The following is a 17,650-nucleotide window of genomic DNA, read 5'->3' on the forward strand; positions in this document are numbered from 1 at the left end:
TTGGTTTTGAATGTTGCACCATCCTTGCATCCCTGAGAATGAATCCCACTTGATCATGGTCATGGTATGTGATGTTTTTAATGTATTTCTGGATGCAGTTTGCCAATATTTTGTTGAAGATTTTAGTGTCTGTGTTCATCAGCGATAGTGACCTGTAGATTTCTTTCTCTGTTGTGTGTTTATCTTAACCTAGTGCTTTTAATTCTATGAAATGTTTGAATCTTAGCTTATATTATGAAAACCAAAAAATAAAGGTAGTTTTTCGAAAACAGTATGCTCAGAATAGAAGAGAAAATGATCTTAACAAAAGTTAAAAGTAATTAAGATGGAAATATCAAATTCACAAGAGCAAAATAATTGATTTCTTTTGGCATCAGTGAAAGAGAAAAGGTCATTTAATTTGGGAAAGTTGAGTGTTTTATTCTGAAAGTAAAATTTTTGCCTCTGGTTACCAAATGTTAGTCCGGGACTAGGCTGTCTGTGAGCAGGGAACATTTGTGAAGGACAGTCTTTCTATATCCTACACATTCCTATTGAGTTAAAACATTGAGATAGGAGCTTGGAATCTGAATTCATAAAATGTGCTTCAGGTGCTCAAAGTTTGGAAATATGTGGTCTAACTACTGAATGTAAATATTGCTAATATTTTTCCAATTGCATTTACCTGACAATATAAGTTTACTTAGTGTAGACCTAAGGAAATCTTAATACTTATTTGCTCTTTTTAATAGTTTTTTTACATTGTGAATAATTAAGACTATATAGTAGATATGATTAAATATGTTGACTTTTAAAAACATTAGTTGCAGCAGGTCATATTTATATCTAAAGAGAGATTATACGAGCTTGGATTTCAAAGATAGTTTTTCATTTCTATTTCTTCACTAAACTGTTGTATGCAGTATGTACCTTAGGATGTGAGGGTTATCTGGCTGCAACACCTATCACCCCGTTGATCACCAGGATTGATTAATCTAGCAGGCGAGATGCGTGTCCCCTTTTCCCTCACTGTTCTCCGTGTATTCCTCCTGAAGCTGTGTGCTAGGTTGAAGAGGGTGAAAGTCCCTGGGAGAAAAGGGATGTTTTTCTGTTGCACTTATGGCAGTTGGGTGCACTCCCCTGCTAGAACCTCCAGGCAAGCTCTCAAGGTCCATTTGTAGTGGAATGTAGGGCAGTCAAGCTTCCAAGACTCCAGACAAATCCAAATGAGGTGCTGCGTGTGGCAGTCTGCCTTTTAAAAAAGAAAAAAAATATGTACCTTAGTGTTTATTTGATTTTTCATATGATTGGAAGATTAGGTTAGTGTATAAATCAGAAAAAAAAAAACGACAATAATACCTCCTTCTGCGCCTGCTGGCTAGCACAGTTAGAATATCATCCCAATACACCAAGGTTGCAGGTTTCATTCCTGATCAGAGCACATACAAGAATCAACCAGTGAATGCATAAATAATTGGAACAACAAATAAATGTTTTTCTCTCTTTCCCTTCCTTGTTCTCTAAAATCTATAAGTAAAAAAAAAATCTGCTTTTTAATATTAAAGTTAATATAAAATTAAAAATGTAAAATGTATCTTTTTATATAATTTTATGTGATAGCTTAACGTGTAATCATTTCTCTTACAGCTTTGAATCTTGGTTTGATATCACTAGTCTTTCTGAAACCGCTGAAGATATTATTGCTAAAGAAAGAGAGCAGAATGTATTGCATATGCTGCACCAGGTTTTGGCTTTTTTTTTCTTATTTTGGTTACTGTAGACTCAGAATTAAAAAAGGAAGCCTAGAAACCCACTATTGAACTCTTTGTAGTAGATTATGAAAAATGAACTACTTCCCAAATTTAGCATATACCCCTACCCCCAGAGGTCACGTGGCTTATAGCAGAATTCAAGTACGTTTTGAAAATTTGGTCTTTTAATGTATATTCATTTGACCTCTAATGGTTACTGATAATGTTTATATGGACATAAAAATCTTAGTTGTGTTTTGACAGTTTCATTAAAAATTCTTATAATTTTTTACTTTAAAGTTTATACATATTTGTAATAAAAATCTGAAACAGTGTAGAAATGGAAAGTAAAAGTGATACACCAAATCATATGTACCCTACCATGTTTTTTCCCCTTTCTTTCTGAGTCATTTCCTTTAGGTATATTCGTTTCTGGGCTGATGTCTAAAGATATTTTTTAAAAAAACTATTGGTAATGTTTTCTTTCTCTTGTAAAGTCTCTTATTGACTCCTTACCTCTGGGATATTTCTTCTAAAGACTAAGTAGTTTAATAATAATGTAATTATCTATTGTTACTGTGTTTTGTAAATGTTGAAATCACTTGTCATCACACAGCTAATGAAAGAGTAATTTTAAACCTCAAGTGTTAAAATGTACAAGGTTTTTATGACCACATCTCTGGGTTGGTTTGAATCATCGGTATTCTACTAATCCAGAACATTGCTTTAAAAGCTGAGGGCTGTAAGTTTTACCCTATACAGATATTACTTATTTCAACTTTTAAAAATATTCGAGATACATTAGAATAATAAATACATTGTGAAATGCCATACATAAGTTTATGACTGTGTCATTAGGGGATCTGGTCAGGGAAAATTTCAAGGAGACCTTTTTTTAATTTCACCTTCTGAGACTTAATATTTATATAGGAAGAAAAAAGGAGAAAGGAACCTGTGGTGACAGTGTTCCCTAAAGCACAGGAGTGTACAGAATTCACATGTTCATTCATGTTTACATTTTAGATTCTAACACCCTTCTTACTGAGAAGACTAAAATCTGATGTTGCTCTTGAAGTTCCCCCTAAACGAGAAGTAGTCGTTTATGCACCACTTTCAAAGAAACAAGAGATCTTTTATACAGCCATTGTGAACCGTACAATCGCAAACATGTTTGGATCTATTGAGGTAGGATGTGGATTTAAAATATATTGTAAAAGACATTGGCATAGAAAGTTTCATGGTTGACTTCAGTCTCGTGACTCATCTGTTTTCAGGACTTCATGAGGGTGACTTTCTAACTGGAGTAAAAGGCATAAAGCCAGTCATGGTATGGTCCTATTAAAATTTAAGTGATAGTTTATTCATTAGTATCTCTATAGTCATTTGGAATGCTAATTAGGAATTTTGATTTGAACAGACACAGTGTACCAACAAGGGCTTGCCAACTAGACCAGTCCCCAAAACACAACCCCGCCCTGGCTGGTGTATAGCTCAGTGGATTGAGCGCAGGCCTGGGAAACAAAGGATCGTGGTCTGATTCCCAGGCAGGGCACATGCCTGGGTTGCAGGCCAGTTCCCAGTAGGGGCGCACGAGAGGCAACCATGCATTGATATTTCTCTCCCTCTCTCCTTTCCTTCCCCTCCAAAGATAAATAAATAAAAATCTTTAAAAAATAAGACAAACATACAAAAAAAACCCAAAACACAATCCCTATATAGGATGTCACTGAGAGCCCCAAATTCTAATACAATACTTTATTTTAAAGAAATACCGTCTTTAGGCACCTGCAATGTTATACAGATTCAAGTGGGTTGTGATTATTTTGTAACTGAAGATTAGGACACCTTTAAATTTTGCTTAAATGTCCAGGTTTTTAACTCTACACCTGCCTTTTTAATTATTAGACACTTATAGTAGTTGCCAATTGTGAGGAATTACATTGCAAGATTATACCAGTCCATAGAACTTACCTTCTAATGTAGATATGTGGAGCCTTATTTCACAGATCCTTGATTTTATGTCTTCAGAAAGTACTAAAGTTGATGATGAAAGACAAATTTGTTGTTTCTTTCTATCTTAAAACATTTTATACATGGAAATATTATACCCTACTTTGTATGTATTTAGAATTTAAGGGTATAGCTTTTTAATCCTTTAATTTGTTCTCTTTCAGAAAGAAACAGTTCAGCTAAGTTCCACTGGACGACCTAAACGGCGAACTAGAAAGTTAATAAATTACAGTGAAGTAGATGATTCCCCTAATGAATTGGAAAAGTTGATCAGTCAGATACAACCAGAGCTAGACCGAGAAAGGTATGAGTTTAAAGATAAAGTATCTTTCCCCTTGCTAGTGTGGCTCAGGTCCGTTGGGGCGCTGTCCCATGGACCAAAAGGGTTGCGGGGTTTGATTCCCATCAGCGTACATACCCAAGTGGTGGGTACAGCTCATGGTTAGGACATGTACCAGAAGAAAACCAGTCTATGTTTCTCTCTCACATTGATGTTTCTCTCCGTTAAAGCAATGAAAAAATGTCCCTGGGTTAGGAGTAAAAATAAATAAAATACCTTTCAAACTGTGGTATTTCTATATGTCTTGTATTCACGGATTATATATTTTTGGTAGACCTGTTGTGGAAGTGAATTTTCCTGTAGATTCTGAAGTTAATCTGAAGCTGCAGAATGTAATGATGCTACTTCGTAAATGCTGTAATCATCCATATTTGATTGAGTACCCTATAGACCCAGTCACACAAGAGTTTAAGGTAAATATCATTTAATAATGAATGTGCTCTTCTCATTTCGGGGGAAAGTGTGTCACTTTCCATATTGGAAAAGTTTGATACACTTTTTTTAGTAATGCAGCTAATTAAGAGGTATCTTTATTTGCCAGCCTTTTCAGTATTCCTTTTTAGTTGGCATTCAGCTTGTCAGAACTATTCTGATCCTCATTTACATTTCAACAAAGTCACAGAAAAAAATAAAAAAGTTGGTATTTACTTGTGGACTTCCAGTTCAATGAAATTGCTTTCTTGGGCAGTTAGTGGAAAAATATCATAGTATTAAAGGAAATCAGTTCTAAGCAATCCTCAACCCTGTTTCACAGTAGTTTATGACAAGGTTGCTCACCCCTGGAAATAAGACATTTGGGGTCAGTGTATTTCTTTGTCTAGGAGATGTTGTCCTGTGGATTGTAGGCCATTTAGCATCATTTATTCCTACCTCTAGCCACTACATGCCAACAGCATTTCCCGCCCCTGGTTGTGACAACCTAAAATACACACTGCCAGACATACCCTGGGAGTGGTGGGGAACTTGCCCATCTTTGAGAAATGCTGCTTTATAGTGTTTCATTCGAATAAAAAAGAAGATAATCTGCTGAGGTAATTGATATTCCCCAGAAGGTGAATAATTTCTTTATCTTCAATGCTAGGTTATTTATAAACTTCTCTTATGTTTTCTTTAATATCTACTGAGAGTTCTAGCAGGGATTTTTATACATAATTTACTTAAAAATAGACTTGGTAATAAAGAATAAATCTCAATATGTATACAATACATTTGACCTTATTCTCTTACACAAAGCCTTTGGGAAGGGGTGAGGAGGACAGCTCAAGGTTATACTTAAACTCAATTTTGTTTTTGTGAAATAGGGTTTGAATTCTATAGTATGTCTTTCTTTGAGGAGGAATTGTGTTCTAATAAAAAGAAATAACAAGGTCAAATTTAAAAAATTTTTCCACTTTAAAAAAGTGTTAGATTTATTTGTCATTTAAAATTGAACTAGTCACATGGCTTTTATTTTGAAAGCTAAATTATTAGTCATGGTTGTAACTATTTTTTTGTCTTTTTTTTTCTTTGACCACTTTTAAGGTTGATGAAGAATTAGTAACAAATTCTGGGAAATTCTTAATTTTGGATCGAATGCTGCCAGAACTAAAAGTCAGAGGTCACAAGGTGGTACTTTTGGTGGGCTTTTTATTATTTAATTATTCTTTATTAATCAGTATAGATACTAAGGACATTTAAATTTCAGGTGCTGCTGTTTTCACAAATGACAAGAATGTTGGACATTTTGATGGATTTCTGCCACTTTAGAAATTTCAACTTCAGCAGACTTGATGGATCCATGTCTTATTCAGAAAGAGAGGAAAATGTAAGACTACTTACATCATACACACCATTTCTTTTTTGTAACTGTTATCTTGATTTCTCAAATAATCTAAGTAGACTCACATATTGATGATAGACATACAAAAGACCTAAAGCCCTATAGCAGGACCAAAAACAAGCATTTTGATTTAGTTTTAATTTTTATCAAATTATATACTATATCTTTTGGCACAACCTTACTTAATATTCTGCTCACACAACAGTCAGTATAATAGGATAACAGGAATTTTTTTCTCCATTTTGGCTCTTCTAACATTTTGCTATGAGAATTTCAGTAATAGCAGTTGAAACAATTTGACAGCAACCACCTGTAAATCCACTTAGAAGCTGCCATTAGGACTTTTTTCCTTTTTTATTACATACCATGATACAGCATAAATTTATTACTGTATCCAGTTAACATTCCATCTTCTGTGTTTTTCAAACTAACAGCTGACATGTACTTCTTTCTAATTCGGTGCATTTTGTCTTTTGGAGTAATATTTGCATCTTCCAAAGGTGATAAAAGAAAGTGTGCGTTTGTTGAGTTTTGGTTCATATGTATGTGTAAATGAATGCACCAACTGTCAAGATACAGCACATTACCCATCTACGCAAAAACTTTCTCCACGCTCCCTCAGAGGAAGCCCCCGTTCCTGCTGACTTTGTCTCCTGATCAACTACTTGGGGTATTTTTATCACCATTTTTTGAGGGAGGACAGTGTAGATTTTTTCCTCATATTTTAATAATATTTTCTAACACTGTTTTCTGATATTAGATAACCTTGTGATAAGAGGTTTTTTAAAAAGCAAAGTTAAGATCTTAATAAAATAGGTGCTCAGAAAATAAGTGAAGTTGACATGGGCAGATATTTTAGTAACGTAATCTTTTTGTAGACCTGAATGATTGATTTGGCCTCCCTTAGGTAAATCTTTAATAGTTGTATGTAAAAATAATCTCTCAGTGTTTTTGGTTCAAGCCTCTTTTTCTCTGTCATGTTTGTGGTTTGTTGCAGTGAAACGATACAGATTACAATCGGTGGGAAGTCAGATAGGTGAAGTCCAGGAGAAAGCGTATGTGAGTTTCCAGGGGACTCACACAGGCAGCACTTATTTGTCCCAACAACAGTTTGGAGTAGTGCATGGGGAGCAAACCAGGGAAGCTCACCTGAGTGTTGGTGTCCAGGGTTTTTACTGAGTATCAGCCAAAGAGTCCTGGGGCACTTGTATGACCAGCCTGAGCTTGAATGGCTCAGGCTTCTCTTAAGGTTGTAATGATACATACAGCATGTCCTAAGGCCCCTGGTTTTTTGCCACAGACTGAGGAGTAGGCATGTCTGTACGTTTTTGTATAATGGGAGGTGAGTCTTTGGCAGTTTTGTCGCTTTTCAGAAAATTGGTCTTTTTCAACTTTTATGCCTTCTGGGGTTTTCAGTATTTCCCTCACATCAAAAGTCCTGTGGATGCTGAAGGACTCATATCAAGTTTGAAGAATGCTGGGTTATAGCTATAAACCTTGGCCCACCACTGATCTTCCCTTCTTTTCCTGGTAAACACATGCTAGTGAGATAGCTGTTCCACATGCAGCAACCTGTTAATGTTCCAGGCAGAAAGTTTCTTAATTCCTGTGCTCACATCCTCTTTCCGTTTAGATGCACAACTTCAACACAGATCCAGATGTGTTTATCTTCTTAGTGAGTACACGAGCTGGTGGCCTGGGCATTAATTTGACTGCAGCAGATACAGTTATTATTTATGATAGTGATTGGGTAAGTTGCAAGTATAATAATATGCTGATCTTACATTCCAAAGGTTTTTAAAATCGTTCATTTCATTTATTTGTTTTGAAGAGGTATCCATAATGAGTAAAAATAATTTTCAGGTGTCCTGTGTATTAATCCTTGAATCTGTTCTATCAGTGAAGCCACTCTAGAAATTGAAGTTGAGTTAAGACACTCTTTTGGGGTGTCCAACCTGCATCCATCCCATGGGCTGTGTGCGGCCCAGAATGGCTATGAGTGTGACCCAACACAAAATCATAAATTTACTTAAAATTTTTGTGTGTGTGTTTACATGTCACATTGTACTTAATGTGTGGCCCAGAGGTGCCAAAAGGATGGACTCCATTATAGTTGTACATATAGACTTTACCCACACATAGTGTAAGTTTAAATAATTTTAACCTTATACTGTTAAGAGTTATTCTTCCTTTTTACTTTAAGAACCCTCAGTCTGATCTTCAGGCCCAGGACAGATGTCATAGAATAGGTCAGACGAAGCCGGTGGTTGTGTATCGTCTTGTTACAGCAAATACCATCGATCAGAAAATTGTGGAAAGAGCAGCTGCTAAAAGAAAACTGGAAAAGTTGATCATCCATAAAAGTAAGATTCACTTTCTAGTATTTTTTCCTTTGTTTGTTGTAGATTTTTATTGTTATTTTCTTTGTAAGAGAAATTTGCTAGGCTTGATTAGTTCAGGGTTAACTAAATAGGCAGTGGGAGATTTGGAGCTTTAAGTAAAGACGTAGGTTGGTGACCATAGACATAAAAAAAATTAATGAATGTCTACATGAGGAACAAAGGGGGCTGAGAAAAATATCAAGGATAATTTCAGAGTGTCTGTCAAATATGTTAGGGATTTGAAGTGATTTTGATTCTTGGTAAGAGATTTGCCTGTCAAAAAGATTTAAGAAAACTTCTAGGCCTCTTCTACCAGTTCAATGTGTTAAATACTAGAATGTGAAAGGTACACTGAAATAGTGCTATTTTTTAAAAAATCAACTTACTTTGTCGAACCACTCATTCAAAAAATTTTTTACTCCAGAGTGCCTTTGTTGTACTTTTGACCATGGTATTTAAAAAAAAATAGTGTTTTCTAATCTAGAAAGGATCTGAGGAGTAGGGGAAATGAAGTGGGTGAGGCATGGGCCTTTTCTGTTCTGTTCCTTGTGATTCTTTGAAGACATTCTCCTTTTATTAATTGAATGTAAAATTATATTTGAATAAATGACTGGATGGCTACCATAAGAAAGGTAGAAAATATGTTAGTTGTAAAGCGTAGAGAAATGGGAACATCATCATAATGTTGAAAATTACTGTCAGTGGCTCCGGCTGGTGTGTGTGGCTCATTAGATTGTGTGCCAGCTTGTGAATGAAAGGGTTTGATTTCCAGTCTAGGGCACATGCCTGTGTTGTGGGCCAGGTCCCCAGGAGGGGGGCGTGTTAGAGGCAAACACACATTGATGTTTCCCCCCTCCCTCCCTTGCCTGTCTCTAAAAATAAAGCAAAAAAGTATTTTTTAAAAATTACTATCAATGTATTTTATGCTACTTTCCCACTTGGACATACAGTCATTCCTGACTTCAGTTGTTGATAGGTTCTGTGACTTGAGGAGAAATGGTGTATCACAAAACTAGTTTTACCATAGACCACTTAATATAAAGAGTCATGTTCCTGTGGCATCTCATCAATGTTATAATAAAACACCATTATTTAGGGACCTGCTATACTTTCTTTAGTACATTGGATTTTGAGGGAAATGTGGATTAGGTTATGGGCATCTTTGACTTGACTTGGTGTAACATTCAGATTGTAGTTAAAATACATATTGGAGGGAAAAAATAACTTTATCCTAAGAAGATTTTGTACAAATTAAAATTCTTTCATCTGTGCTGCTTTAGGAATTTGATGGAATATGTACTTTGTTTACTGAATGTAGTTTAAATTAAGTAAAGTTCATAGTTTCATTTTCCTGAGCTCTATTTTCAGTATTTTGAAATCAAAAATTTTTTTAAAGATTTTATTTATTTGTGTTTAGAGGGGAAAGGGAGAGGGAGAGAAACATCAATGTGTGGTTGCCTCTCCTGTGTTCCCTGCTGGGAACTGGCCTGCAATCCAGGCATGTGCCCTGACTGGGAATTGAACTGTGATTCTTTGGTTCACAGGCCTGTGCTCAATCCACTGAGCTACACCAGTCAGGGCTGAAATTAAGTTGCAGTCAGTAATTTGAAAGGAATTTTTTAAGTATTAAGGTTTATTGAGATACATACAGATTTTAAGTGTGTAGCTTGGTGAATTTTGAGCTATGTACTACAAGGTCTGTCCAGAAAGTATCCAGCAATGTAATGTGAATAATAGACATGTTTTGAAGAAAATACAAGAAACATTATACAAATGTTTATAGGACAAAGACACCTCAGTCTCCTTCAGAGTAGGTACCTTTGGACCTCACACAGTTTTCCCAATTTTCATCTGTTTCCCTGTTGTATTTTCCTGAGTCTTATCAGTGGTCTGAAATCTCTTACCTTTCAAAGGTTATTTTAGTTTTGGGAAAAGTCGGAAGTCTCGGCATCAGATCTGGGCTTTCATGGTTGGGTAGGGGAGGAGGGCCGAGACACCTGGGTGATTTGATGTTTCACCAGAACCTCTGGGCAAGATGAGATTCACAAGTGGGCCCATAGCTGTGGCCTTCTGAATCATCCAAATAGTTTCCACAAAGGAATGTTTAAGCTTATTACAAAATTTGATGTAGATTCGTTCCTCTACTGGCTCAGTCATTTTGAATGCAATGGCCAGACATTACACATGCTTACTCAGAGGCGTCTACTGCCCTCACTGACTAGCACAGTGAAGTCCTTATTGTTCACATGTGCGCATTCCAGTCCACTTGCCATGGCTGCCAGGTTACATCAGTGTCGTACAAACCATTCTCATTATATTAACTGGCTAGACTTTTCCCATATAGACTTCATTTATACTAGTGTAGCAATCCTCTACAACAGCAGTCCCCAACCTTTTTGTCACTGGGGACCTGTTTCATGGAAGACAGTTTTTCCATGGACCAGGGATGGTTTCGGAATGATTCAAGCATGTTATATTTGAACTCACCTGCTCTCTAGGGCCTGGTTTCTAACCATGGACCGTCCCCAGCCCAGAGTTTGGGGGCCCCTGCTCTAGATCAAAGTCACAAACATTTTCCTTGTCCAAGTAGGTTTCCTGCATCCTTTGTGTCCTTTTTCTGTCTAGCTACTTTGGTCAACATATTTTGAGATTTATTTGCTGTGTGTGTTAGAAGTTTGGTGGTTTTTTTAAAAATGCTGAATAGTTTATTCACTCTATTAAATGATTGAATTATATAGACTTTGACTTAGTTAGATGCTCTTATACAGATATTTGTGGACTTAAGCATTTATTTGTTCTGGGTCTTATGATAAGTATGTGTTTATCTACAGGAAACTACCAAACTTTCCCCAGTGAACATACTCTTTTACAATCTAAACAGCAAAGTTTGAGAATTTCAGTTGCTTTTTTTCTTTACCAACACAAGGTTTTATCTGTTGTTTTTAATGTAAGCAATTCTGATTAGTTTGTATTTTGGTTTCAAAAACAATTTTGAGTGTTTTGAATTTCTTGAAAACTTTTTCTAGATCATTTCAAAGGTGGTCAATCTGGGCTAAATACATCTAAGAACTTCTTAGACCCTAAGGAATTGATGGAATTATTAAAATCTAGAGATTATGAAAGGTAAGATTTTTTCAATTTTATTAAAATGTAATTCATGGTTTTGGTTTATCATACAGACCTGATTTTTTGCTTTCTTTTATAGGGAAGTAAAAGGATCAAGAGAGAAAGTTATTAGTGATGAAGATCTAGAGTTGTTGTTAGATCGAAGTGACCTTATTGGTAAATATCGCTCATGCTTTTATTTTCATGGAAACTTTGAAACATATACATAAATAGAGAGAATAGTATAACGTACCTATATGTATAAATCCACTCATCTTCAAGAGTTACCATTTAGACATTACTTTTTCATTGCTATTCTTTTTTGTCAGAATGTTAAAATTATGACATTTCACCCATGTCTTTCTCAAGCATCATTTATTAAAATGAACATGTTTTCAAACATAGCTACTGTGTCATTATTACATTTAAGAGAGTTGGCACTAATCCAGTCTATATCCAGAGTTCCCTAGTTGCCTCAAATTTTTTTACAGTTTGATTTAGGATCCAAATTTCATTAATTGTGAAGTCCCTTTTTTTTCTATAATACCCTCCTTTTGTTTTTTTATGTCATTTGCAGAGAAACCTGTTAATTTGTTCTATAAAATGGCCTAGATTCTGAAATGGGCTGATTTTTTCCCCCTTATCCCCTTGTGTTTTCCTTTGACTTCTTCGTCTACTTATTTTCTTTCTGTAAAGTAATTGAGTAGCTTGTGTAAATGCAGCTCTGAGGCATAATTACCTCCAGGTTATATATTTTAGGAATACCAGTGCTTTGTTCTCATATTTTAAGTCATACTAGGAGGCACATAATAGTTGAATTTTTTTTTAGTGAGCTAAGATTGAGCAGCAGATTTAGGCTGATTTTAGTATTATAGTTTTGTCAACCATTTATTTAACCTGATAGTTTTAGCATCTATTGATGGTGATGGTTTTGAACTTTTTTTTCCTTAAGGATTTCAAAATGGTGACTTTTTTGTTGTTGTTGTTCTACCATTCCTTTATTGGCTGGAAGTTACTTTATTAAGAACTTTTCCTTGTTGACTCTTTGGTTGTTACTCTAAGATATAATCTATGCAGATGAGGTGGAATAAATTACTTCTTTTATTTATCAATTTTTAAAAGAATGAGTTAAGTGGTGCCTGTTGTGGTGATCACAAATATAATATTTAAAATTCAACATTTCCTAATTGTTTTAAAACATTATTGGTACCTGTGTTCTTGATTATGATTATTTATATTTTGTCTCTGATAGAAATACTATATAATGGTGTGCTACTGCTCATCTTTTTGCAACTCTGTGTTCAGCATATTAACATTGGTGTCTTGTTACTGGTCATGGTAGGAATAGTTAAAACGCTGGAAACAGGCAAAAACTATAAACCTGTTTTGAAGGGGGAGAGCCAGTTGCAAGATACACACCAGCACACCAATTTTGATTCAAATATCTTATTTTTTAAAATATTTATTTATTTATTTTTAGAGAGGGGGAAGGGAAGGAGAAAGAGTGGGAGAGAAATATCAATGTGTGGTTGCCTCCCATGTGTTCCCCACTGGGGACCTGGCCCACAACCCAGGCATGTGCCCTGACTGGGGATTGAACTGGTGACCCTTTGCTTCACAGGCCCGCACTCAATCCACTGAGCTACACCAGCCAGGGCCAAATATCTTTTTTTTTTAAGCTTTTTAATTTATCTTTAGAAGGGAAGGGAAGGAGAGAGGGAGAGAAATATCAATGTATGGTTGCCACCCTTGTGTTCGCTACTGGGAACTGGCCTGCAACCCAGGCATGTGCCCTGACTGGGAATTGAACTGTGATCCTTTGATTAGCAGGCCTGCACTCAATCCATTGAGCTAAACCAGCCGTGGGTTTCAGATATCTTTTAAAAATTGTGTTTGTCTTATTTGTGACTTAAAAGAATTTTTTACATATTCTAGATTAAGTCCTTTAATCAGGTATGTTTTATAAATATTCCAGCCCGTGTTTTAATCTTTCTTAATTAGTGCCTTTTGAAGGGCAAAAGTTTTTACTTTTGATGAACTCCACTTTACTTTTTCTGTTGCTGTATCTCATGATTTTGGTATTGTGTCTAAGTAATCTTTACCAAACCCAAGGTCATGATGTTTTCTTTAAGAATTATAGTTTTAGCTGTTAAATACATTTGAGTTTTAGCTATTCTGACTTATGTATTGGTATGTCTTCTTAGTATGTTTATATGTATTTTAATATTCAAATAATTCATGGAAAAATATGGGAGAGGAAGAAAAAGCATTATGACTAAATCTTAAATATATTATCAAAAATCAGCACCACAGCGTAACATTTGAAAACAGTAATTCATATTAACTGAATAGAGGAGAACTACTAATAAACACCCGCTTGATAAAACATCATAATCACCCCTCAATGTTTAAACTGTGCATACAAAGAATGTTCTTAATCTGATAAAAATGCATTCTTGTAGGAAGCTACCACTAAAATTAAGAACATTCAAGGATAGCCCTGACTGATTTCCCTCGGTGGGTTGGATGTTGTCCCACAAACTTAGAGGTCAGTAGTTTGATTCTCTGTCAGGGCACTTGCCTGGGTTGCAGGCTAGGTCCTCCTATGGATGTGTCTCTCCCTGTCTTTCTTAGTTTCCCTCACTCTGTAAATAAAATAAGAACTTAAAAAGAAAGCCATTCAAGGATAGCCCCGGCCTATGTGTCTCCTTTGGTTGGAGCTTTATCCAGCACTTGAAAGGTTGCAGGTTCAGTTCCCTATCGTGGCACATACCTGTGTTGTGGGTTTGGTCACTGGTCCCGGTGTATACAGGAGGCAACCAATCAATGCTTCTTTCTCACATCAGTGTTTCTGTCTCTAAAAGTAATGAAATAATGTCCTTGGGTGAGGATTTTTTTGTTTGTTTGTTTGTTTGTTTTTAAAGATTTATTTATTTACCTTTAGAGGGAAAGGAGAGAGGGAGAGAAACATCAATGTATGGTTGCGTTTTTGTGCGTCCCCTGCTGGGAGTTGGCCTGTAGGGAACTGGCCTGCAACCCAGGCATGTGCCCCGACTGGGAATCGAACCGCGACCCCTGGTTCGCAGGCCTGTGCTCAATCCACTGAGCTACGCCAGCCAGGGTGGGTGAGGATTTTTTAAAAAAAGAACATTCAAGGATAACAGCTCTCATAGCATTGCACAGTATACACAGGATTTCTAACTAATACTATGAGATAATAAAAATAAGTTAGAGGAATAATAGTAAGAAAGTTAATATTGCTTGTATTTGCGGGTGGTGTAATAGTCTTTATAGAAAGTCCAAAAGAATCTAGAGGTTTTTAGAATAGCAATCAAGAAAGATGCTTATAAATTAATACCCAGTGTATCTGTAATAGTTGTTTACAAAATAAGATCTGACAATAATAGCTTTAAAACTATATAACATGACTGTGATTAAATATAACAAATTTTTTAAGGCTTTATGGAGGAAATTGAGACAAGGAAAAACATTAATAGACTGAAGAAATGCACAGGTTTAACCAGATTCACAGATATGAATGTTTAGTATTTAAAAATAAGTCAATATTCCTCAACTTCACTTATATGCCTTACATTTATGTTTTTAATTAATTAAATCTCAATATGACTTTTTAAAGAAATTTGGACATGCTGATTTTAAGATTTTTATGACTGAGTAAAAGTCCAAGAGCCAGGACAGTTTTGAAGAACAAAACAGATCATACCAGGTATTAAGACTTAATTAAAAAGTCCTAACAGTCAGTAATTAACATATGGCCCTGGTGGGTGTGGCTCAGTAGGTTCCCTGAAACCAAAGGGTCGCTGGTTGTTTGCCAGTCAGGGCACATGCCTGGGTTGCAAACCAGGTCTCCTGTAGAGGGTACGAGAGAAGTGAGCACACATAGATGTTTTTTCTACCTCTTCTTCCCTTCCCCTCTCTAAATATAAATAATTAAATGATATTAAAAAAGAATTAACATATGAGATATTAAGTAGTGGTATGGCAAATCTAGAAAGTCAACCAAACTTACATGGAAAAATCTATAAATGATAGAAAGAGTGTTCCAAGTTGGGGAGGTGAAACTCCTCTCATTCAGTATATGATGCTGGGGCAATTTGTAATCATTCAGGAAAAACCTCATACCATGCTCAAAAACAAACTCAAGATAAATGACCAATCTAAGTAGTTGAAACCTAAGTAATAAAAGGAAAACTTTTAACTTGAAAGATAGGAAAATATATGTATGAGTTCGAGACAGGAAAAAAAAATCTTAACATCTCACAAGCTAAATGTGCAGTTTAATAGATTTTATTGCAATAACTTAAAGACGTCAGGAAAAATAGATAATACTGTAAGTGGAAATAAGGAACAAGCCACAAAATTTTGCAACGCAGCAGACAAGAAATGTTTATCATATATAAATAAGTAAAAATTAAGAAGACCAATAGGCAACACATGAGCCAGCAATTACCAGGAGAGAAAGTAAGAAGAGCCCCGGGGGCATACGAAGATAGTAGAAATCAGAATAATTCACTTCAGAGATACTATTCCCCACCTATTAGAGTGACAGAAGATCACATGTTGGTAATGGGAGTGTGTAAAGAGAAAATTTCAGGGTGTCTTATTATCTGCTATTAAACTAACCATAGTTGGGCTTTTTAAAGAAGGCATCTTTGAGAACACAATTCAGATGGTTTATTTCTCTGTGTCTGCATTTTAAAGTTAGTGGAAGTGATTTTTAATTGGCAAACTTATGTTTCAATTGTGTGTGTTCCCTGGAGCCAGTTCTAGCTGTGAAATAGTGAACTTGATTGCTCTCGGTACTATTTAATCCATGTTTCTGTCTGTTTTAAAATATTTGCAGGTGACTCATGTCTCATAACAACATATTGGACACCTTTTTCAGTATTTCTCTTGAGGTTCTTAACACTTAAGAAAAATAAATACTTGTTTTAATATTTTTCTCTTAGATCAAATGAATGCCTCAGGACCAATTAAAGAGAAGATGGGAATATTCAAGATATTAGAGAACTCTGAAGATTCCAGTCCTGAAAGTTTGTTTTAAATTGGATCTACAGAATGTTTTTTTTAAATTTGTTTACATCTACAGATTTACCTACATTGGTGTTAAAGTCCAGATTGTCTACTTTACTTTTTGATTATCTCAGTTTACATAATGTAACACTGTATAATTAATAGATGGTAATTTTCTGAGCCTTATTAAGAACAACATATTCAATTTAGATTTTCAGTTAATATTTCTGACTCAGTAGTACCCTTGGGCACAGCCTGATGTGTACTAAACCACTGCCAGATTTATACAGCCTTCCTGTGGAAGTTTACGGTCTTTCTCCCTCACTTCCCCTCTTTAGCAATACAATTTATGGCTTTTGGGTACTTCAGTTACGGAGTAGGCTTTTAATGGGGGAAAGATTGGGATTGTGCTTTCTGTTTAAATGAGAAATTGTTTGATTTTAGTATCTATTGCTATAAAATGTAAAATGGTTCACCAAATAAATGTTCATTATAAGATGATATCAAATTATTTTTTTCAGAAAGAATGGCTTGGGTGAAATAATACTAGCAAAAGTCTTATAATGTATTGCGATTCAGCATTACTTGGCTGGCTTGGTTGCGTTCATTTAAGATACACACATATAAAAAGATTTCAACTGAATATTGGGGTAATGCAGAGAAGGCTCTGGAATATACTATAGGGTCTTGAGAAATCATAAACTGGAACTGGCAATATGTTTTGCAAAACGTGAATAGAGCAAGAGATGACACCCTTAAAATTCATAGTGGTGGTGGGAGTAAGAAGAAAATAAGACCTAAGACTTTAGGCAATGCAAAATTTGTAACAGGAGCATAAAATGGTAGCAATTTTATGTATATATATCAGGCTATGAGGAAGGGAGATTCTGAATGTTCCTCGAACCGTACATTTCTGTGTAGGCTGCTTCTCTCATGGAAAAATGCTCTTCCTTCTGCCTTGTATATTCAAATGTAGATGAGAATATCTCCACCTTAGGGAGGGAGGTTCAGTCAAAAAAGAACAGACTACAGAGCAGGTTTTTGTTTTTGTGATTTTCTTAGAAAACTGCAAATGTGTACCATTTACAGTTAAATCATCAGAGTGTTAGTTGATTGCCTAGCTCTAAGTTCTCCCTCCTCAAATGAGAATGTAATGGTAGGTTCACCTCTATCTTCACATCTCTAGTACCTTCTCCCTTAGCACGTTGCTCCCTGTTCACACTAGATATTA

At 35.5% G+C, this 17,650-nt stretch overlaps 1 protein-coding gene across 1 annotated transcript in view; it reads left to right on the plus strand.

Moving 5' to 3' along the window:
* The window catches only part of HELLS (helicase, lymphoid specific), a 36,881-nt gene extending 19,963 nt beyond the window's left edge, over positions 1-16,918 (plus strand). Inside the window, exons 12-22 of the mRNA XM_037047405.1 lie at positions 1,627-1,723; positions 2,754-2,915; positions 3,905-4,044; positions 4,355-4,493; positions 5,602-5,685; positions 5,765-5,884; positions 7,533-7,649; positions 8,103-8,262; positions 11,307-11,403; positions 11,486-11,562; positions 16,356-16,918. Coding sequence (XP_036903300.1) covers positions 1,627-1,723; positions 2,754-2,915; positions 3,905-4,044; positions 4,355-4,493; positions 5,602-5,685; positions 5,765-5,884; positions 7,533-7,649; positions 8,103-8,262; positions 11,307-11,403; positions 11,486-11,562; positions 16,356-16,450 — 1,288 coding nt within the window. The 3' untranslated portion in view covers positions 16,451-16,918. The remainder of the gene's footprint in view (positions 1-1,626; positions 1,724-2,753; positions 2,916-3,904; positions 4,045-4,354; positions 4,494-5,601; positions 5,686-5,764; positions 5,885-7,532; positions 7,650-8,102; positions 8,263-11,306; positions 11,404-11,485; positions 11,563-16,355) is intronic.
* Positions 16,919-17,650: the final 732 nt, after the last annotated feature.

Source organism: Sturnira hondurensis, unplaced genomic scaffold, assembly GCF_014824575.4.
Source record: "Sturnira hondurensis isolate 20B ecotype Veracruz unplaced genomic scaffold, ASM1482457v3 Scaffold0005563, whole genome shotgun sequence".
NCBI classification, from domain to species: domain Eukaryota; kingdom Metazoa; phylum Chordata; class Mammalia; order Chiroptera; family Phyllostomidae; genus Sturnira; species Sturnira hondurensis.